This window comes from Pristiophorus japonicus, chromosome 1, assembly GCF_044704955.1.
Source record: "Pristiophorus japonicus isolate sPriJap1 chromosome 1, sPriJap1.hap1, whole genome shotgun sequence".
NCBI lineage: Eukaryota > Metazoa > Chordata > Chondrichthyes > Pristiophoridae > Pristiophorus > Pristiophorus japonicus.
Window position 1 is genome coordinate 269,688,779 of NC_091977.1, and position 23,597 is coordinate 269,712,375.

The window sequence follows — 23,597 nt, forward strand, 5'->3', positions numbered from 1 at the left end:
GGGGGGGAAGAAGAGAGATGGGGGGGGAAGAAGAGAGATGGGGGGGAAGAAGAGAGATGGGGGGGGAAGAAGAGAGATGGGGGGGAAGAAGAGAGATGGGGGGGAAGAAGAGAGATGGGGGGGAAGAAGAGAGATGGGGGGAAGGAGATGGGGGGGAAGAAGAGAGATGGGGGGAAGAAGAGAGATGGGGGGAAGAAGAGAGATGGGGGGGGAAGAAGAGAGATGGGGGGGGGAAGAAGAGAGATGGGGGAAAGAAGAGAGATGGGGGAAAGAAGAGAGATGGGGGGAAGAAGAGAGATGGGGGGGGAAGAAGAGAGATGGGGGGGGAAGAAGAGAGATGGGGGGGGAAGAAGAGAGATGGGGGGGGAAGAAGAGAGATGGGGGGGGAAGAAGAGAGATGGGGGGGGAAGAAGAGAGATGGGGGGGGAAGAAGAGAGATGGGGGGAGAAGAAGAGAGATGGGGGGAGAAGAAGAGAGATGGGGGGAGAAGAGAGATGGGGGGAGAAGAGAGATGGGGGGAGAAGAGAGATGGGGGGAGAAGAGAGATGGGGGGGAAGAAGAGAGATGGGGGGAAGAAGAGAGATGGGGGGGTAGAGAAGAGAAGAGAGATGGGGGGGTAGAGAAGAGAAGAGAGATGGGGGGGTAGAGAAGAGAAGAGAGATGGGGGGGTAGAGAAGAGAAGAGAGATGGGGGGGGTAGAGAAGAGGAGAGATGGGGGGGTGGAGAAGAGAGATGGGGGGGGTGGAGAAGAGAGATGGGGGGGGTGGAGGGAGAGAAGAGAGATGGGGGGAGATGAGGGGAGAGGAGGTGGTGGAAGTACCCTCGATCAAATGGTACCAATCCTCTGGAATGTCTGGAGCCAGCCCCTTGGACTTCAGTATCCTGAGGATCTTGTTCGTGCGAGATATGGTGGACATTCCCTCGGCTCAGGCACATCTGTTCTGTTCCTGCTGTCAGGACCGCTTACTGGGCTGCCTGCGCGACGCAGTTATTCCCGTCCTCGCTCACAGAGGGTCTGGCTTCACGTTTGGGGCACTGATCTTGGAGGGCTTTGGTGATGACCGCTTGCTGATGACAATGGTCCACAAACCTCTTCAGAGTTCTGTAAGAGCTTGGCACGTCTAGACTGATGTCCGGCATGGCATCAAACACCCGCATAAATCCCCGGTTTATCTGGTCGAGAGTGACAAACTCAGACCCCCAAAAACTCTACAGGAGTTTTACAATCAGGTCAGAGTTGAGACAGCCTGCAGAGCACACTCTGGCCGCCGATGAGGGAGCCCATTCGGCCAGGGCTAGGGGCGGCGTGCTCCAGGTCCCTCACACACAGCCTGCAGCGCACATTTGCAGCAACGGCCTGCCAGGAGCTACTGCACATTCGCGCAGACTCTAGCACGCATATGCAGAGGTCCTGGCACTGTTTTCAGCGCCGAGAGCTGGCTTCCCCCACCATGCATTCCGATGCGCTGCGCCACAGGCCTGGAACCAACGGGGAGAATACGGAGGTAAGAAATCGGCGCCGTTTCTGTTCTACAAAGTCGGCACACAGAGGGGGAAAACTTGGGTCCATAATAACTTGGGTTTCTGTTTTTTTGGGTGATTTTTGGTTTGAAAATGTGGCATTCTCGTCCTCTCTTCCCACTCTGGAAATCTGGTCAAAATCAGTTAAATTTGGTCTTCGAAAAGTTACAGTCACTGGATAAATCTGGCAGTAAAACAATCATATTGCAACAGCAACAGCAAGCACTTGTATAACACATTTAATGTAGCATCGCATCTCGAGGCTCTTCACAAAAGACTCCATGCTTACAGACAATGGGCCCAAGTTTCAACTGGATTTGCTCCTAATTTTTTTGGAGCAACTAGTTTTTTTTTTGTAGTATCCCAGAAATTGCAATTCTCCACATTTAGTTTGCTCCAGTTCTAGTGAGTTAGTTTAGTTTCATTTTAGTTCAGGTTTTTTTTCCCAAAAGGAGGCGTGTCCAGCCACTTACGCCTGTTTTGCAAGTTTGAACTGCGAAAAGTTACTCCAAACTAACTTACAATGGAGTAAGTGTCCACTTTTGTATGCCAGGAAAAACCTTGCCCAAAGTTAAGAAATCAGCACAGCTAGCCAGAGATTGGTGTGGGGGGGGGGGGGGCGGGGAAGGGAAGAGAGAGCATTAAACAGCTTCACTTTTAAAAATAAAGAACCATCAATAATAAATCAAAAATTAAAAAATATAAAAGATCAATAAATCAATAAATTTTTTAAAAGTCCTACCTCACCTACTGCAGCACGCAGCGCCTATCCATTCGGCCAGGGGCTGGAAATCGTTCACCCGGCAGTAAAGCTTACTAAAGCATGCAGCAGCCTATCTTTCTCCGTTCAGCCAGAGGCTAGGGGTGGGAAATCGATCATCCAGCAGCAAAGTTCACTAAAGCACACAGCAGCATATCTTCGGCCGTTCGGCCAGTGGCGGGAAAGCGCTCACCCAGCCAATGTTTCTGTGCCATTGCGCATGCGCGCACACTCCAATGCGCATGTGCAACGCTGCCGGCACTCAGACACGCTGGGCCCTAGCCCCGCCCCCATGCCTGCTGTGTAGACACAGCACGTCGATAGCTCTGCCCTCTGCAGCTCAAGCTGCGCTGCACCGACTGGAATGGAGGCCTGCAGAAACTTCAGAATAGTGAGGTATTTTTTAGGCGCACTTTTAATTCTAAATAATAGGCGCAAGGCTCGGAAGTGCGCCGTTCTAATGACCAGTTCATACTTGGGCCCAATATTACTAGGGGGCAGCATAAATGTTATATCTTACCGCAACTGCGATCATGCTGCTGTCTGATTTCCATTCTGTCTTTTCATATGATCCAAACTGTGAAGCCGCCTTTGCAGATTCCTTGTAGCTTACAATTAAAACACTGGGCTGGTGAAGGAAAAAAATTACAATGTTATTAAAAACATTTGTGCTGCAATAGACTAAGCTATCTTAATGTCTACGGATTAATGTTTCCATATGCTTCCTTCCCTATTGTTTGATTAATATTTTGGTTATATTTCCCTGCCAAGCCAGTCACCTGCATGTAGCTGCAATGTAGTATCGGCCTAAAAACAGCAGCAATGGTATTCAAATGGCACACTAGTCCTTCTGACCATAAAAACACAAGAATTAGGAGCAGGAATATGCCTTGTGGCCCCTCAATCAATATCATGGTCGATCTGCTACCTCAACTCCACTTTCCCACCTGTTCCCCATATCCCTTGATTCCCTGAGTGTCCAAAAATTTCTCACTCTCAGCCTTCAATATACTCAACGATTGAGCATCCAAAGCCCTTTGGGGCAGGGAATTCCAAAGATTTACAACCCTCGGAGTAAAGAAATTCCTCTTCAGCCCAGTCTTAAAAGGCCGATCCCTTATCCTGAGACTATGGCCCCGAGTTCTAGACTCTCAAGCCAGGGAAACAACCTCAGCATTTATCCTGTCAATCCCCCTCAGAATCTCACATATTTCAATGAGATCACCTCTCACTCTTCTAAACTCTGGATAATGTAGGCCCAATCTACTTGACAATTATACTCCCACCATCAGTCATATTAGAACATGTCCAGTGTCAATTTTGAATTTTATGACAACCATGTTGGGTATAGTGTCATGATGGGTACAGTAGCATAGTGGTTCTGTTACTGGACTAATAATCCAGAGACACGAGTTCAAATCCCATCATGACAGCTGGGAATTTAAATTCAATTAAATAAATCTGGAATAAAAAAAGCTAGTATCGGTAATGGTGACCTTGAAACTATCAAATTGTCGTAAAACTCCATCTGGTTCACTAATGTACTTTCGGGAAGGAAATCTGCTTTCCTACCTGGTCTGGCCTATATGCGATTCCAGATCAACAGTAACACGGCTGAAATGGCCTAGCAAGCTACTCAGTTGCACAAAAACAATACAGACAGACAGACCACCTGGCATCGATCTCGGCACCAGCTTCAGACACGACAAACCCTACAAAGTACTCCTCGCGAACATCTTGAGACTTGTTCCAAAATTGGGAGAGCTGTCCAACAGACTGGTCAAGCAACAGCCTGACAGTCATTCTCACAAAATCATACCTTTCAGCCAATATCCCATCCCTGGGTATGTCCTATCTGACAGACAGACCCACCAGGTGAAGTGGCACAGTGGTATACAGTAGGGAGGGAATGGCCCTGCAACATTAACTCTCATGGCTTCAGGTCAAGCACGGGCAAGGAAACCTCCTGCTGATTACCACCTACCACCCTCCTGCAGCTGATGAATCAGCACTCGCCCATGTTGAACGCTTATTGGAAGAAGCAGTGAGGGTAAGCAAGGGCACAGAATGTACTCTGGGTGGGGGTCTTCCATGTCCATCACCAAGAGTGACTCGGTAGCACCACTTCTGACCGAGCTGGACGAGTCCTAAAGGACATAGCTGCCAGACTGGGCCTGCAGCAGATGGTGAGAACCAACATGAGGGGGAAACCTACTTGACCTTATCCTCACCAATCTACCTGTCACAGATGCATCCGTCCATGACAGTATTGGTAGGCGTGACCACTCCACGGTCCTTGTGGAGATGAAGTCCTGTCTTCACACTGAGGACACCCTCCATCGTGTTGTGAGACATTACCACCGTGCCAAATGTGATAGATTAACAGATCTAGCAGCTCAAAACTGGGCATCCATGAGGCGCTATGGGCCATCAGCAACAGCAGAATTGTATTCCACCACAATCTGTAACTTCATGGCCCAGCATATCCCTTATTCTACTATTACCACCAAGCCAGGGGACCAATAATGGTTCAATGAGTGTCGAAGAGCATGCCAGGAGCAGCACCAGGCGTACCTAAAAATGAGGTGCCAACCCGGGGGAAGCTGCAACACAGGACTACATGCATTCTAAACAGCAGAAGCAGCATGCTATAGATAGAGCCAAGCAATCCCACAATCAATGGATCAGATCAAAAGCTCTACATTCCTGTCACGGCCAGTCGTGAATGGTAGTGGACAATTAAACCACGAACAGGAAGTTTCACGAACATCCCCATCCTCAATGATGGCAGAGCCCAGCATGCGAGTGCAAAAGACAAGGCTGAAGCGTTTGCAACCAACTTCAGCCAGAAGTGCCAAGTGGATTGTGCATATCAGCCTCCTCCTGAGGTTCCCACCATCACGGAAGCCAGTCTTCAGCCAATTCTATTCATTCCATGTAATATGAAAGGGCTGAGCGCACTAGACACATCCAAGGCAATGGGCCCAGACAACATCCCGACTATGATGAAGACTTGTGCATCCAGAACTAGCCGCGCCTCTAGCCAAGCTGTTCCAGTAGAGCTACAACACTGACATCTACCTGACAATATGGAAAACTGCCCAAGTATGTCCTGTCCACAAAAAGCAGAACAAATCCAATCCAACCAATTACCATCCCATCAGTTTACTCTCAATCAGCAAAGTGATGGAAGGTATTGTTGACAGTGCTATCAAGTGGCACTTACTCACCAATAACCTGTTCACCGATGCTCAGTATGGGTTCTGTCAGGACCACTCGGCTCCAGATCTCATTACCGCCTTGGTCCAAACATGGACAAAGGAGCTAAGTGACTGTTCTTGACATCAAAGCAGTATGAGTGTGTGGCATTAAGGAGCCCTCGTAAAATTGAATTCAATGGGAATCAGGGGGAAAACTTTCCATTGGCTAGAATCATACCTGGCACAAAGGAAGATGGTTCTGGTAGTTGGAAGTCAATCATCCTAGCCCCAGGGCATTGCTGCATGAGTTCCACAGGGCAGTATCCTATGCAAAACCATCTTCAGCTGCTTCTTCAATGACCTTCTCTCTATCTTATCAGAAGTGGGGAGGTTCGCTGGTGATTGCAGAGTGTTCAGTTCCATTCGCAACTCCTCAGATAATGAAGCAGTCCATGTCTGCTGCAGCAAGACCTGGATGACATTCAGGTTTGGGCTGTTAAGTGGCAAGTAACACTCGCACCACACAAGTGCCAGGCAACAACTATCTCCAACAAGAGAATCCAACCACCACCCCTGCACAGTCAATGGTATTACCATCGCTAAATTTCCCACCATCAACATCCTGGAGGTCACCATTGACCAGTAACTTAACCAGCCACAAAAACTGTGGCTATAAGAGGTCAGAGGCTGGGTATTCTGCGATGAGTGTCTCACCTCCCGACTCCCCAAAGCCTTTCCACCATCTACAAAGGAGTGTGATGGAATACTCTACACGCGCCTGGATGAGTGCAGCACCAACACTCAAGAAGCTCGACACCATTCAGGACAAATCAGCCCGCATAATTGGCACCATATCCACCACCCGAAACATTCATTCTCTCCATCACCGCAAACAGTGATTGCAGTGTGTACCATCTACAAGATGCAGTGCAGCAGCTCGCCACAGCTTCTTAGACAGCACCTCCAAAACCCGCGACCTCTACCATCTAGAAGGACAAGGAGTAAGGATTTAAGTGAATGCACCCCCTATTAGGGCTACGGGAAGTTTAGACAGTGGAGGTTGAGGGTGGAAAGTTGCCAAATGGCAGAAGCTGGGAGTTGTTTGGCAGGTGAGTTCCCAAGGGTGCTGCCATGCCAGCAGCCATCTTACGAGCACATCTGGCTTGCCTTGATGACTCGGAGACGCAGAATGCCCACAGCGCTTGGTATGCCCTCCAGGCCTCCATAACTAGTGCCTGCGAAGAGACACTCGGTCACCCAACCAGGAAACACCAGGTTTGGTTTGATGAGAATGACCAGGAGATCTAAGAGCTAATAGATTGCAAGCGCAGGGCATTTCTGAGTCTTAAACAACAACCCAACTCGGGAGCAGCAAGGCAGCATTACAGACGGCTAAAGAACAGCTGGGGGATGGAGAAAGCACAGGAGAGACAGCAGCTGGCTGACAGCCATGATGTGCAAGGATTCATCGCAGTCAAGGCCACCTACGGTCCAAAAACCCAAGGCCCCACACCCCACTGCTGGCCAAGTGCGGGGAAACACTCATCAAGGACACCAAGGCAGTCAGGGCCTGCCTCAATATAGAGAGACTGCCTTTGACTTGAGTGTTCTCAATTCCATCCCGCAGCATGCTACCCGCCACCACCTCAGTAAAACTCCAGCACTGCATGAGGTAGAAAAAGCCATTAGACAGCTCAAGAACAACAAGGCTACAGGAGCAGATAGAATCCCCGTTGAGGCACTGAGGTGTGGCGGAGAGGCACTGTTGGCGCGAATACATGACCTCATCTCTCTCATCTGGAGGGAGGAGCGCATGCCTGAAGACCTCAGAGATGCAGTGATCGTGACCATCTTTAAAAAAGGGGAAAAGTCCGACTGCAGCAACTACAGAGGAATCTCCCTGTTATCAGCCACTGGGAAAGTCGTCGCTAGAGTCCTCCTCAGCTGTCTTCTCCCTGTGGCTGAGGAGCTCCTCCCAGAGTCAGTGTGCGGATTCCGTCCCCTATGGGGCACAACAGACATAATTTTTACAGCACGACAGCTGCAGGAAAAATACAGGGAGCAGCGCCAGCCCTTATACATGGGCTTCTTCGACCTTACAAAGGCCTTTGATATGTCAACCGCGAGGGTCTATGGAGAGTCCTCCTCTGTTTCGGATGCCCCCAAAAGTTCGTCACCATCCTCCGCATGCTCCACGACGACATGCAGGCCGTGATCCTTCCCAACGGATCCATTACAGACCCAATCCACGTCCGGACCGGGGTCAAACAGGGCTGAGTCATCGCCCCAACCCTCTTCTCAATCTTCCTCGCTGCCATGCTCCACCTCACAGTCAACAAGCTCCCCGCTGGAGTGGAACTAAACTGCAGAACCTTCGTCGTCTCCAGGCCAGGTCCAAGACAACCTCGGTCGTCGAGCTACAGTACGCAGAGGACGCCTCCGTCTGCGCACATGCAGAGGCTGAACTTCAAGTCACAGTCAATGTATTTACTGAGGCGTACGAAAGCATGGGCCTTGCGTTAAACATCCGTAAGACAAAGGTTCTCCACCAGCCTGTCCTCACCGCTCAGCACTGCCCCCCAGTCATCAAGGTCCACGGCGCAGCCCTGGACAACGTGGACCATTTCCCATACCTCGGGAGCCTCTTATCAACAAGAGCAGTCATTGACGATGAGATTCAACACTGCCTCCAGTGCAGCCTTCGGCCGCCTGAGGTAAAGAGTGTTTGAAGATCAGGTTCTCAAATCTGCCCCAAGCTCATGGTCTACAGGGCTGTAGTAATACCCGCCCTCCTGTATGATTCAGAGACATGGACCATGTACAGTAGACACCAACAATGTCTCCGCAAGATCCTACAAATCCCCTGGGAGGACAGGTGCACCTACGTTAGCGTTCTTGACCAGGCCAACACCCCCAGCATTGAAGCACTGACCACACTTGATCAGCTCCGCTGGGCAGGCCACATTGTTCGCATGCCAGACACGAGACTCCCAAAACAAGCGCTCTACTTGGAACTCCTTCACGGAAAACGAGCCAAAGGTGGGCAGAGGAAACATTATAAGGACACTCTCAAAGTCTTCCTGATAAAGTGTAACATCCCCACTGACACCTGGGAGTCCCTAGCCAAAGACCGCCCTAAATGGGGGAAGTGCATCCGGGAGGGCACCTCGAGTCTCATCGAGAGCATGCAGAAATCAAGCGCAGGCAGCGGAAAGAGCGTGCGGCAAACCAGTCCCACCCACCCTTTCCCTCACTTGTGACAGGGACTGTGGCTCTTGTATTGGACTGTATGCGACCCAAGGACTCTTTTTTTTTTAAATAGACTGAAGCAAGTCTTCCTCGATTCCGAGGGACTGCCTATGATGATGATGATGATAAGGATAAGGACAGCATGTGCATGGGAACACCATCACATCCAAGATCCCCTCCAAGTTACACACACATATCACCGTTCCTTCATCGTCGCGGAGTCAAAATCCTGGCACTTCTTACCTAAGAGCACTGTGAGAGTACCTTCACCACAAGGACTGCAGCAGTTCAAGGCGGCGGCTCACCACTTCCTTCTCAAGGGCAATTAGGGATGGGTAATAAATGCTGGCCTGGCCAGCGACGCCCACATCCCAGGAACAAATATAAAAAAATATAATTTCACTGCATACTTTAGATCAAGATCCAGCACAATTCTGTCTGAACTAGCATACAAGATACCAATTAATGTTCAAGTAGGACCCGCAACTAAGGAGAACTAATTCACTGTGTATTCTTGTTTGAAAATTAGACTGCATTCTAAATTGCTTTGACCTTCTCACTGGACACAGCCATTTTTGGCAAACATGCACACAAGTCTCTACAACTGCAAGAAGTCTGCAACAATCTTGCATGCAGTGGATGTCACCATTTCCTATTCACAACTGTCTCTAACTCTCCCACCATTATTTCCACTTGTGACAGAGCTGCAACCCCTAGTACTCCACCTTACTATTATGTGATTCACAATGGTTTTGAGACACAACCCAACAAAAAAAATCTATAGCTGCACTGCTGCATGTTTAACAACTTCTATTTATACAGCGCCTTTAAAGTCATTAAATGTCCTCAAGATGCATCACAGAAGCATTAGCAAAAATATGACGCTAAGCCACACAAGGAGATATTAGGGCAGGTGACAAAAAGCATGGACAAAAAAGGTAGGTTTTTTTTAAAAAAAGGAGCATCTTAAAGGAGGAGAGGTAGAAAGTCAGAAATGTTTAGGGAGGGAATTCCAGAGTTTAGGGCCTAGGCAACTAAAGGCACGGCTGGCAATGGTGGAGCTGTTATATCTTCAATACAGTTCACAAAAACACACAAGCTGTAAGATGGTTGCTAACATCCAGAACACTAGTCAGGTGACCTGCTCCCTCTATTGTTGTAAAAAGCACTGGCTGCAGTGCCACAGTAGTCCACCAGATGGAGTCATATTACACTTCTCCCTCAATGAAGTAATAACAACAAACTAATCATCACACATAACTTGTATGGTTATAGATTGGACTTATTTTGCCATATTTTCAAATCAAGATTAACCACTCAAAGAGGATACCTTCGCTCTCGAACAGAACCTTCCAAACGTGGTGTTGAACCTACTCATTCTCGGCTGATCCTGAGGAAAGTTTTCCTCCAAGGGATGCCCTTCATTTACATTTGAACTCTCTAATTTCAAACTGGTTGTCTGCCTGACTCGGACTTAAATTCTGACTTCCTCTTGGACTTGGTTCCAGTACATTTGATGTAGGATATGCTGCAGGTACTTTACTTGTATTAAAACTATATGAGTCAGAAATAATCGAATCTTTCCCACCTTCAACTCCTTCCATGTCTGTAGGTAAAATATCAATATGAACAAACCTAACCTGTCCATGATCAAACATCTTGACCAAATATGTGCAAGGACCACATATTTTACCTCTTCCTGGTAACCACTTTAACCATTTCTGGTGATGGTTCTTCACTCTCACCTTTGATTTAATTTTACACTTCTCTCTTTTACTCTACGTCTATCATGATTCTCTTTCTGTCTTAATTATTTCTCTTCTACAGACTGTGCCAAGTTTGGTTTTAACAACGAGAATCTGGTTCGTGGCTGTCGTTTGAGAAACAACTCGCTGGTATTCTACCGGTAGCTGTATGAGGAGTATTATGATACATAATTAGAAAACTAGTCCATTTGTGGTCCAATGGACAACTGTCATTTCTTTGGATTTGGATCCAACATCTGTTTGATGAGGGCACGTTTACAATTTGTACAGTGCGCTCTGCTGCACCATTTGAAGCAGGATGGTACGGTGCAACCTTGGTATGTATTACACCATTTTTGCTCGTCAACTGTGCAAATTCTTAACAAAATTATGGTCCATTATCAGACAGAATTTCTTCTGGGAGGCCAAATGAAGAAAAACAATGTTTGTAAAATCTCTAATGTTTTACTTGTTATTTTCCACATTGGAAACACCTCGACCCACTTCGAATCAACCACAATGAACAATTGTTGTCCTTCCAGCTCAGCAAAATCAATACGTAGCCTTTGCCACACCCTGGGAGGCCATTTCCATGGCTGTGATGGTACTGATGGTGGTTTCTTGCTTACCGATTGACATGTCGTACACTGACTGACGATGTACTCTATATCTTTATCTAGACCTGGCCACCATAAGTAACTGCGTGCAAAACTCTCGGTCAAGCACATTCCCAGGTGCTGGTCAAGGAAGTCTCCTAATAATTTGGACCTGAATTTATTTGGTATAACCACTCTTGCACCCCACATGATAAAATCTTTATCGACTGATAATTAATTCCTACGAATGAAGAATGGATGAATATAGAAACATAGAAGATAGGTGCATGATTAGGCCAACCAGTTTTCTATCCACATCAATACATTACCCCCAATATTACGTGCTTTAATTTTGCACACTAATCTCTTGTGTGGGACCTTGTCAAAAGCCTTTTGAAAGTCCAAATACACCACATCCACTGGTTCTCCCTTGTCCACTCTACTAGTTACATCCTCAAAAAATTCTAGAAGATTTGTCAAGCATGATTTCCCTTTCATAAATCCATGTTGACTTGGACCGATCCGGTCACTGCTTTCCAAATGCGTTGCTATTATATCTTTAATAATTGATTCTTTGTCTGTTACCTAGTTTGGCCAGCCATTTGCAATATAATCATACACCTTTGACATAACTGGGTCACATTTGGTTGCTCTACCAATCTCTTCAGCTGTTACTGGCAGTTCATGTATGAAAAAATAGAACACTTCTTTCCTATCGGGTTTAACTTGTGATGGGGAAGGCAATCTAGACATAGCGTCAGCATTACTGTGATCAGCTGATCATCTGTATTCAATATCATATGTATATGCTGACAAAATCAAAGCCCATCTCTGCATTTGAGCTGCAGCTAATGTTGGGACTGGGGAACTTTGGATGGGGGATTGCTGTCAGGGGCTTATGATCCGTAATGATGATAAACTTACGACCATACAAGTATTTGTGGAACTTGTTAACCCCAAAAATTAATGCCAAAACTTCCTTTTCAATTTGCGCATAATTATGCTCACTGGCACTGAGAGTGCATGAAGCAAAAGCAATTGGTCTCTCCTCCCCAATATGGAGTACATGAGAGACGACTGCCCCAACTCCATACGGAGAGGCATCACATGCTAGCTTGATCTCCTTAGATACTTCATAGTGAACTCATCATCATCATCATAGCAGTCCCTCGAAACGAATTAGTTCACAGGTGTTTCAATGAAGGACCTAATATTCCAGATCCCGAATTACATCTTGAAGGGTGGAAGACGACTTTTTTTTAAAAAACGTATGGTGGCCGTTGCACACCAGCCACCACACGGACTTGACAGAGCTAGGTCCTGGTCCAGTTGCAAGATGACTGGAGACCAGCTCTGGTGCACGGGCCTCGTGTGCACACATATCACAGTGTGGGCTGGCCCATGCTGCCCCTGGGCCCTCGCCTCTGCTGGGCGCCGATCATGTCCCTCGACAATCTTTCGCCGCGACCTCACCGCTCCTGCTGTATCTACCCACGCTCCAATCACCGACCTGGACCTTGATGACGTCGCCCTCCTGCACCAGCTCGTGGAGTATCTTGAAGTGGTCATGGCTGCCACAGGGGCCGCTCGCCGCTCCTTTTATGGCCACAACCTGCCGCTGATGGTCTCTCGCAGGTCGGAGCCGCCACGGTGCTAACATGTTGCTCTATACCAATTGGCTTTTACACTTCTTGAATGCTTTATCGCATTCTTCTGACCACTTCCAATGGACCTGTTTTTTTCAACAGTTCATTCAGTGGATGTCACACTGCAGCCAAATTTGGTAGAAACTTCCCATAGTTCAAAAGATGCAAAAATGATCGAAGTTCAGTGACATTCTTGGGAGTGGGTGCCCACAGTTTTCCCTTGGTTGGATGTAAACCATCTTTGTTTCCTCTATACCCCAAGTACTCCGAGTTTTGATATTTCTCACACTTGTGAGCAGACACTCGTGCTCTGTGCTTCTCGAGCCGTTTGAGGACTTCATTCAATGTCATTATGAATTTGCCTATTTGGTGCTGAAATTAGTTTGTCATCTAAATAATATACTACCCCTTCAATACCTTGAAAAATCTGGTTCATCGCCCCTGGAATATGGCAGGGGCAGAAGACACTCCAAATGGTAGCCTATTAAATTGATACAGGCTTATTTATAGTCAAGCATGACTTGGACTCATCTAGTTCAAGTTGTAAGTAGACATTTGTAAAATCCAACTTTAAGATCTGACCACCTGTCAGGTGTTGTGAACAAATCTTCTACATTGGCAATGTATTGGGGAGATTTCCCTGTGAACCGAAGCGATTAAAATTGGGGTTGTGCAAGAGGCCAGAAATGGGGGGCTGGATTAGGTTACAGAGATAGAGGGGAGAGGCCATGGAAGATTGAAAACAAGGATGAGAATTTTAAAAATCGAGGCAGTGCAAATATGAAAACTTCACACACCATGGCTTACTGAAATTCTCTGAAGCCCATGTTTGCTTTTAAAGTTCAGACACATTTCCTTATATTATAAACAGTGACTACACTTCAAAAGTACTTCATTTATATAGTGCCTTTCACGACCTTAAGACAAATTCAAATTCATTGCATCACATCACTCCCATTATATCCAACGTCTCAAAGTTCGTCAAAGGAAACGCAAGCTCGTGCATTATTTATTTAACAGATTTAAGTTAACTCTGCAAGTATTCTCAACAGTCTGGTAAATATTTGTCAATATGTAGGATATCAGTGCTTCGCAACAGAATTTTAAAATACGCACAATACAGCTCCCAACAAAGTACATCACCCTAAACTCTGAGCAACATTAATTTCCCACATCCCCGTCTGTGTAAGTATTCTGAGAGTTTAGCAATTGAGTGCCAAATTAAGGGCAGTGCTACAGCATCACCAGTAACTGGGTTGAAATTGCCCAAACATACTTCCTGTAGGGCATTAACTGTGGTCAGGAGAAATTAATCTTACCATTCTTAGTTGGATCAATTATCTTGCGGGTATTAAATTGCAAAAGAATGTTCCCTTTATTTACTCTAGGCCCACACTACAAACTGAAAAACAAAATTACAGGTATATTGATTGATTGAAGTACTTCACAAACGATTGCAATTCCAGCCCCCTTTATTTTGTTACAGAATATGCGGACATGGTTCCAAAATACAAACAAAATACTGTAGTCTGAGGTTATACAACTGATCTAATTTGACATACTGAGCTTTGAAAAGGGAGCCTGTGGCTTTAATGTCACTTTTTGCAATAAGGTTTTTAAAACAAACAGGCCTTTTGGTTTTGAAACCAGGAAAGCAAGAAAATTGTCCTCTGTTGCATAACCAGAATCTATACAATATAGCACTGGAAGAGAAAGAGTGGTTTCTATTGTTGCCTGGATTCATAGTTAAGCGCAGTAACAACAAACATTGGTGCTGGAATTCTGATGTCCCGGGTCCATACGTAATTTCTACGGACCTGGGAAGACATTGGAAAAGCCGGTTTTCAGCATGCAATGCGCATGCGCTGAAAACCGGCTTTTCCGATCCGTCAAGTTTCTAGCTTGACAGATTATCCGCAGATCAGGTGCGAGGACATTTGCAGGACAAGATTTCCGATATTTACGGATATCTTGCCCAGCAAATGTCCTCAAAAATGTTGCGCCTGAAAAAGCAGGCATATAGCCTACTTTTACAGGTGCATGTGTTTACAAATAGAACAAAAAATTTTTTTTTTTTTTAAAGTTAGAAAAACACATTTTATTCTTAAAAACCCTCCCCACTAAGGTAAGTTTATTTTTAACCATAGTTTAAAAAACTTTAAAAATGGGGAAAATATTTTATTTTTAATTTCAATTAATTTTAAATGTTTGGCGTCTGTTTTTTATTTTTTATTATTGTGTGATTGCTTTTGTTCCCATTAATAGCACTGAGAACTTGTAGATAGATACGTGAGTCTCAGTGCTATTAATGCGAACCTGTGTTAATGAGCTTTCTCTGCACTGCAAAACAAACTACCAGGGTTTTGCCTTAACACCAACTCACACGTCTCACAATTAACCTTTTTGCCAATATAAACCGATCTTTTGAAGTTTAAACAAATATTACTGGGGCAGTACAGATAATCTTGCTTTTATTTGCAGAGTTAACATTTCTGTTTTAAGTGCCGTTTGGTGAATGAAAAACAAAAGATATAACACCCTCAATATTTAAACATTTTAGAGCAAACATAGCAGGATTCAAATAAATTTTGCAGAAGCCAGACTTAAATAAAAGATGATTGGTGATGGTATTGTATGTTTCATAATTAGTCATCAGAGTATATTTACTCACTTCCCACTGGCCAAAGTGTTGCTTTGTGGTTATGGGATCTGTGCATTCATAAAATAATTGGTGAATTAACTTTTTTTGTTTGCTTCTGCAAGGTGACCTGAAGTTTATCGTAGGAGAAATGGCCTTCAAAGTTTTCAAACAGAAATTAGTTTTCAGATTACTGCTGGTACAGAAACAAAAATGCAGCCTTTTAGAGCTTTGCACTGAACATTCAGGGGTTGCAAAAAAAATGGAGCATGTATTCGCCAACAGGACACAAACACACAGACACACAGTGCCTTTGACTGACAAATGGCAACATTTCAGAAAATTGGTCAACTAAACTCTTCACCGTAACAACATCTGCATTTATCACAAGATCCCATTTCACCTTTGTCACTATGGCAGCTGGACTTCTCCAATCATTGTGGGTGGAGATTAGAGATAGTAAGGGGAAAAAGTCACTGGTGGGCGTAGTTTATCGGCCCCCAAATAACAACTTCACGGTGGGGCGGACAATAATCAATGGAATAATGAAGGCATGCGAAAAAAGAACGGCAGTAATCATGGGGGATTTTAACCTACATATCGATTGGTCAAATCAGATCGCACGGGGTAGCCTTGAGGAGGAATTCATAGAATGCATACAGGATTGTTTCTTAGAACAGTATGTTACAGAACCTACAAGGGAGCAAGCTATCTTAGATCTGGTCCTGTGTAATGAGACAGGAATAATAAACGATCTCCTCGTAAAAGATCCTCGGAATGAGTGATCACAGTATGGTTGAATTTGTAACACAGATTGAGGATGAGGAAGTAGTGTCTCAAACGAGCATACTATGCTTAAACAAAGGGGACAACAGTGGGATGAGGGCAGAGTTGGCGAAAGTAGACTGGGAACACAGACTAAACGGTGGCACAATTGAGGAACAGTGGAGGACTTTTATGGAGCTCTTTCATAGTGCTCAACAAAAATATATTCCAGTGAAAAAGAAGGGCGGTAAGAGAAGGGATAACCAGCCGTGGATAACCAAGGAAATAAAGGAGAGTATCAAATTAAAAACCAATGCGTAAAAGGTGGCCAAGGTTAGTGGGGAAACTAGAAGATTGGAAACATTTTAAACAACAGCAAAGAATGACTAAGAAAGCAATAAAGAAAGGAAAGATAGATTACAAAAGTAAACTTGCGCAAAACATAAAAACAGATAGTAAAAGCTTTTACCGATATATAAAATGGAAAAGAATGACTAAAGTAAATGTTGGTCCCTTAGAAGATGAATAGGGGGATTTAATAATGGGAAATGTGGAAATGGCTGAGACCGTAAACAATTATTTTGCTTCGGTCTTCACAGTGGAAGACACAAAAACCATGCCAAAAATTGCTGATCACAGGAATGTGGGACGGAAGGACCTTGAGACAATCACTATCACTAGTGGGGTAGTGCTGGACAGGCTAATGGATCTCAAGGTAGACAAGCCCCCTGGTCCTGATGAAATGCATCCCATGTTATTAAAAGAGATGGCGGAAGTTATAGCAGATGCATTCGTTATAATCTACCAAAATTCTCTGGACTCTGGGGAGGTACCATTGGATTGGAAAGCAGCTAATGTAACGCCTCTGTTTAAAAAAGGGGGCAGACAAAAGGCAGGTAACTATAGGCCGGTTAGTTGAACATCTGTAGTGGGGAAAATGCTTGAAGCTATCATTAAGGAAGAAATAGCGGGACATCTAGATAGGAATAGTGCAATCAAGCAGACGCAACATGGATTCATGAAGGGGAAATCATGTTTAACTAATTTACTGGAATTCTTTGAGGATATCACGAGCATGATGGATAGAGGTGTAAGTGATTGGCTGGATTGGTGAGTAGTTTTTCTTTTTTCTCTTCTATTTCAGTGAGTAACTTAACATTGTTGTTGCCAATTTAAGTGTATCTAAGGGTTAAGTCATGGCAGGAGAGCTCGGTCGGGTGTTATGCTCCTCCTGCACCATGTGGGAACTCAGGGACGACACCAGTGTCCCTGACGACTATATCTGCAGGAAGTGTATCCACCTCAAGCTCCTGACGGTCCGCGTTGCGGAGTTGGAGCTGAGGGTGGATTCACTCTGGAGCATCCACGATGCTGAGAATGATGTGAGTATCACGTGTAGCGAGTTGATCGTACCGCAGGGAAAGGGTCCACAGCCAGATAGGGAATGGAAGACTAACAGGAAGAGCAGTGCAAGGAAGGTAGTGCAGGAGTCCCATGTGGTCATCCCCCTGCAAAACAGATACACTGCTTTGGGTACTGTTGAGGGGGATGACTCATCAGGGGAGGGCAGCAGCAGCCAAGTTCATGGCACCGTGGCTGGCTCTGCTGCACAGGAGGGCAGGAAAAAGAGTGGGAGAGCAATAGTGATTGGGGATTCAATGGTGAGGGGAATAGATAGGCGTTTCTGCGGCCGCAACCGAGACTCCAGGATGGTACGTTGCCTCCCTGGTGCAAGGGTCAAGGATGTCTTGGAGCGGGTGCAGGACATTCTAAAAAGGGAGGGAGAACAGCCAGTTGTCGTGGTGCAGATTGGTACCAACGACATAGGTTAAAAAAAGGGATGAGGTCCTACGAAACGAATTTAAGGAGCTAGGAGCTAAATTAAAAAGTAGGACCTCAAAAGTAGTAATCTCGGGATTGCTACCAGTGCCACGTGATAGTCAGAGTAGGAATCGCAGGATAGCGCAGATGAATACGTGGCTTGAGCAGTGGTGCAGCAGGAAGGGATTCAAATTCCTGGGGCATTGGAACCGGTTCTGGGGGAGGTGGGACCAGTACAAATCGGATGGTCTGCACCTGGGCAGGACCGGAACCAATGTCCTAGGGGGAGTGTTTGCTAGTGCTGTTGGGGAGGATTTAAACTAATATGGCAGGGGGATGGGAACCAATGCAGGGAGACAGAGGGAAACAAAAAGGAGGCCAAAGCAAAAGACAGAAAGGAGATGAGGCAAAGTGGAGGGCAGAGAAACCCAAGGCAAAGAACAAAAAGGGCCACTGCACAGCAAAATTCTAAAAGGACAAAGGGTGTTAAAAAAACAAGCCTGAAGGCTTTGTGTCTTAATGCAAGGAGTATCCGCAATAAGGTGGATGAATTAACTGTGCAAATAGATGTTAACAAATATGATGTGATTGGGATTACGGAGACGTGGCTCCAGGATGATCAGGGCTGGGAACTCAACATCCAGGGGTATTCAACATTCAGGAAAGATAGAATAAAAGGAAAAGGAGGTGGGGTAGCATTGCTGGTTAAGGAGCAAATTAAGGCAATAATTCGGAAGGACATTAGCTTGGATGATGTGGAATCTATATGGGTAGAGCTGCAGAATACCAAAGGGCAAAAAACGTTAGTGGGAGTTGTGTACAGACCTCCAAACAGTAGTAGTGATGTTGGGGAGGGCATCAAACATGAAATTAGGAGTGCGTGCAATAAAGGTGCAGCAGTTATAATGGGTGACTTTAATATGCACATAGATTGGGCTAACCAAACTGGAAGCAATACGGTGGAGGAGGATTTCCTGGAGTGCATAAGGGATGGTTTTTTAGACCAATATGTCGAGGAAACAACTAGGGGGGAGGCCATCTTAGACTGGGTGTTGTGTAATGAGGGGATTAATTAGCAATCTCGTTGTGCGAGGCCCCTTGGGGAAGAGTGACCATAATATGGTGGAATTCTGCATTACGATGGAGAATGAAACAGTTAATTCAGAGACCATGGTCCAGAACTTAAAGAAGGGTAACTTTGAAGGTATGAGGCATGAATTGGCTAGGATAGATTGGCGAATGATACTGAAGGGGTTGACTGTGGATGGGCAATGGCAGACATTTAGAGACCGCATGGATGAACTACAACAATTGTACATTCCTGTCTGGCGTAAAAATAAAAAAGGGAAGTTGGCTCAACCGTGGCTATCAAGGGAAATCAGGGATAGCATTAAAGCCAAGGAAGTGGCATACAAATTGGCCAGAAATAGCAGCGAACCCGGGGACTGGGAGAAATTTAGAACTCAGCAGAGGAGGACAAAGGGTTTGATTAGGGCAGGGAAAATGGAGTACGAGAAGAAGCTTGCAGGGAACATTAAGACGGATTGCAAAAGTTTCTATAGATATGTAAAGAGAAAAAGGTTAGTAAAGACAAACGTAGGTCCCCTGCAGTCAGAATCAGGGGAAGTCATAACGGGGAACAAAGAAATGGCGGACCAATTGAACAAGTACTTTGGTTCGGTATTCACTGAGGAGGACACAAACAACCTTCCGGATATAAAAGGGGTCGGAGGGAAATCCTTATTAGTCGGGAAATTGTGTTGGGGAAATTGATGGGATTGAAGGCCGATAAATCCCCAGGGCCTGATGGACTGCATCCCAGAGTACTTAAGGAGGTGGTCTTGGAAATAGTGGATGCATTGACAGTCATTTTCCAACATTCCATTGACTCTGGATCAGTTCCTATGGAGTGGAGGGTAGCCAATGTAACCCCACTTTTTAAAAAAAGGAGGGAGAGAGAAAACAGGGAATTATAGACCGGTCAGCCTGACATCGGTAGTGGGTAAAATGATGGAATCAATTATTAAGGATGTCATAGCAGTGCATTTGGAAAGAGGTAATATGATAGGTCCAAGTCAGCATGGATTTGTGAAAGAGAAATCATGCTTGACAAATCTTCTGGAATTTTTTGAGGATGTTTCCAGTGGAGTGGACATGGGAGAACCAGTTGATGTGGTATATTTGGACTTTCAGAAGGCTTTCGACAAGGTCCCACACAGGAGATTAATGTGCAAAGTTAAAGCACATGGGATTGGGGGTAGTGTGCTGACATGGATTGAGAACTGGTTGTCAGACAGGAAGCAAAGTGTAGGAGTAAATGGGGACTTTTCAGAATGGCAGGCAGTGACTAGTGGGGTACCGCAAGGTTCTGTGCTGGGGCCCCAGCTATTTACACTGTACATTAATGATTTAGACGAGGGGATTAAATGTAGTATCTCCAAATTTGCGGATGACACCAAGTTGGGTGGCAGTGTGAGCTGCGAGGAGGATGCTATGAGGCTGCAGAGCGACTTGGATAGGTTAGGTGAGTGGGCAAATGCATGGCAGATGAAGTATAATGTGGATAAATGTGAGGTTATCCACTTTGGTGGTAAAAACAGAGAGACAGACTATTATCTGAATGGTGACAGATTAGGAAAAGGGGAGGTGCAAAGAGACCTGGGTGTCATGGTACATCAGTCATTGAAGGTTGGCATGCAGGTACAGCAGGCGGTTAAGAAAGCAAATGGCATGTTGGCCTTCATAGCGAGGGGATTTGAGTACAGGGGCAGGGAGGTGTTGCTACAATTGTACAGGGCCTTGCTGAGGCCACACCTGGAGTATTGTGTACAGTTTTGGTCTCCTAACCTGAAGAAGGACATTCTTGCTATTAAGGGAGTGCAGCGAAGGTTCACCAGACTGATTCCCGGGAGGGCGGGACTGACCCATCAAGAAAGACTGGATCAACTGGGCTTGTATTCACTGGATTCAGAAGAATGAGAGGGGACCTCATAGAAACGTTTAAAATTCTGAAGGGGTTAGACAAGTTAGATGCAGGAAGAATGTTCCCAATGTTGGGGAAGTCCAGAACCAGGGGACACAGTCTAAGGATAAGGGGGAAGCCATTTAGGACCGAGATGAGGAGGAATTTCTTCACCCAGAGAGTGGTGAGCCTGTGGAATTCTCTACCACAGAAAGTTGTTGAGGCCAATTCACTAAATATATTCAAAAAGGAGTTAGATGAAGTCCTTACTACTAGGGGAATCAAGGGGTATGGTGAGAAAGCAGGAATGGATACTGAAGTTGCATGTTCAGTCATGAACTCATTGAATGGCGGTGCAGGCTAGAAGGGCTGAATGGCCTACTCCTGCACCTATTTTCTATGTTTCTATGTTTCTATGATGGACGTGGTGTATTTAGATTTCCAAAAGGCATTCGATAAGGTGTCACACAAATGGTTGCTGCAGAAGATAAAGGTACGCGGAGTCAGAGGAAATGTATTAGCATGGATAGAGAATTGGCTGGCTAACAGAAAGCAGAGAGTCGGGATAAATGGGTCCTTTTCGGGTTGGAAATCGGTGGTTAGTGGTGTGCCACAGGGATCGGTGCTGGGACCACAACTGTTTACAATATACATAGATGACCTGGAAGAGGGGACAGAGTGCAGTGAAACAAAATTTGCAGATGACACAAAGATTAGTGGGAAAGCAGGTTGTGTAGAGGACACAGAGAGGCTGCAAAGAGATTGAGATAGGTTAAGCGAATGGGCTAAGGTTTGGCAGATGGAATACAATGTCGGAAAATGTGAGGTCATCCACCTTGGGGGAAAAAAAAACAGTAAAAGGGAATATTATTTGAATGGGGAGAAATTACAACATGCTGCAGTGCAGAGGATCCTGGAGGTCCTTGTGCATGAAACTCTTAGATTTTTTTTTTGAAATTCGTAGCCAATCGATCCAATTCTTTGTCAAATCACAAACGCCAGAGGTCACCTTGCACACATCAAGGATCACTCTGCGCCAATGCTCTTAGCCAAAAGGCCTAGAGCCACTGCACCGTTCCTGGAAGTACTGCAATACCAGGTTCATGCCATGGAGGTGGATGGGTCAGGCCCCCCACATGTGCATGAATCCCAAAAAGTTAGTTTGCAGGTGCAGCAGGTAATCAGGAAGCAAATGGAATGTTGGCCTTCATTGCGAGAGGGATGGAGTACAAAAACAGGGAGGGAAAACCTTTTTACGCAGTGAGTAGTTATCATCTGGAATGCAATGCCTGAAAAGGGTGTTGGAGAAATATTCAATCATGGCTTTCAAAAGTGAATTGGACAAATACCTGAAGGAAAAAAATGCAGGGCCATGGGGAAAGGGACGGGCTCGACGGACCGAATGGCCTCCTTCTGTGCTGCAACCATTCTATGATTTTCTTAGATCAGCAAAACAAGACACATGCCAGATAAAATTTAATGCAGAGAAGTGTGAAGTGATGTACTTGAAGGAAAAGTGAAATGGCTATATAAATTAAATGGTACACTTTTAAAGGGGGTGCAGGAACAGAGACCTGGGAGTTCACAGACACAAATCTTTGAAGGTGGCAGGACAAGTTGAGAAGGCCATAAACAAAGCATATGGAACCCATGGCTTTATATAAAAGCAATGAAGTTATGGGAAACCTTTATAAAACGAGTTAGGCCTCAGCTATAGTATTGTGGTCAATTCTCAGCAACACACTTTACGAAGGATGTCAAGACCTTGGAGAGGGTGCAGAGGAGATGTACTAGAATGGTAACAGGGATGCAGAACTTCAGTTATGTGGAGAGAATAGAGAAGCTGAGATTGTTCTCCTTAGAGCAAATAAGGTGAAGGGGAGATTTAATAGAAACATAGAAATTAGGTGCAGGGGTAGGCCATTCGGCTCCTCGAGCCTACACCGCCATTCATTAAGATTATGGCTGATCATTCAACCTCAGTACCCTTTTCCTGCTTTCTCTCCATACCCCTTGATCCCTTTGGCTGTAAGGGCCATATCTAACTCCCTTTTGAATATATCGAATGAACTGGCCTCAACAACTTTCTGCGGTAGAGAATTCCACAGGTTAACCACTCTGAGTGAAGAAGTTTCTCCTCATCTCGGTCCAAAATGACTTACCCCTTATTGTTAGACTGTGACCCCTGGTTCTGGAACTCCCCAGCAACGGGAACATTCTTCCTGCCTCTAACCTGTCCAATCCCATCAGAATTTTATATGTTTCTATGAGATCCCCTCTCATTCTTCTAAACTCTAGTGCATACAAGCCCAGTTGATCTAGTCTCTCCTCATATGTCAGTCCTTCCATCCCAGGAATCAATCTGGTGAACCTTCGCTGTACTCCCTCAACAGTAAGAACATCCTTCCTCAGATTAGGAAACCAAAACTGAACACAATATTCCAGGTCTGGCCTCACCAAGACTCTGTACAACTGCAGTACGACCTCCCTGCTCCTATACTCAAATCCTCTAGCTATGAAGGCCAACATGCCATTTGCCTTCTTCAACGCCTGCTGTACCTGCATGCCAAACTTCAATGACTGATGTACCATGACACCCAGGTCTCGTTGCACCTCCCCTTTTCCTAATCTGTCACCATTCAGATAATATTCTGTCTTCCTGTTTTTGCCACCAAAGTGGATAACCTCACATTT

At 45.5% G+C, this 23,597-nt stretch overlaps 1 protein-coding gene across 2 annotated transcripts in view; it reads right to left on the reverse strand.

Annotated features, from left to right (window-relative positions):
• Positions 1–23,597, reverse strand: part of ric1 (RIC1 homolog, RAB6A GEF complex partner 1) — a 266,797-nt gene that overhangs the window by 189,628 nt on the left and 53,572 nt on the right. For both annotated transcript variants that reach the window (XM_070888453.1, XM_070888452.1), the window contains exon 2: positions 2,802–2,909. In XM_070888453.1, the coding sequence (XP_070744554.1) occupies positions 2,802–2,909 (108 nt within the window). The remainder of the gene's footprint in view (positions 1–2,801; positions 2,910–23,597) is intronic.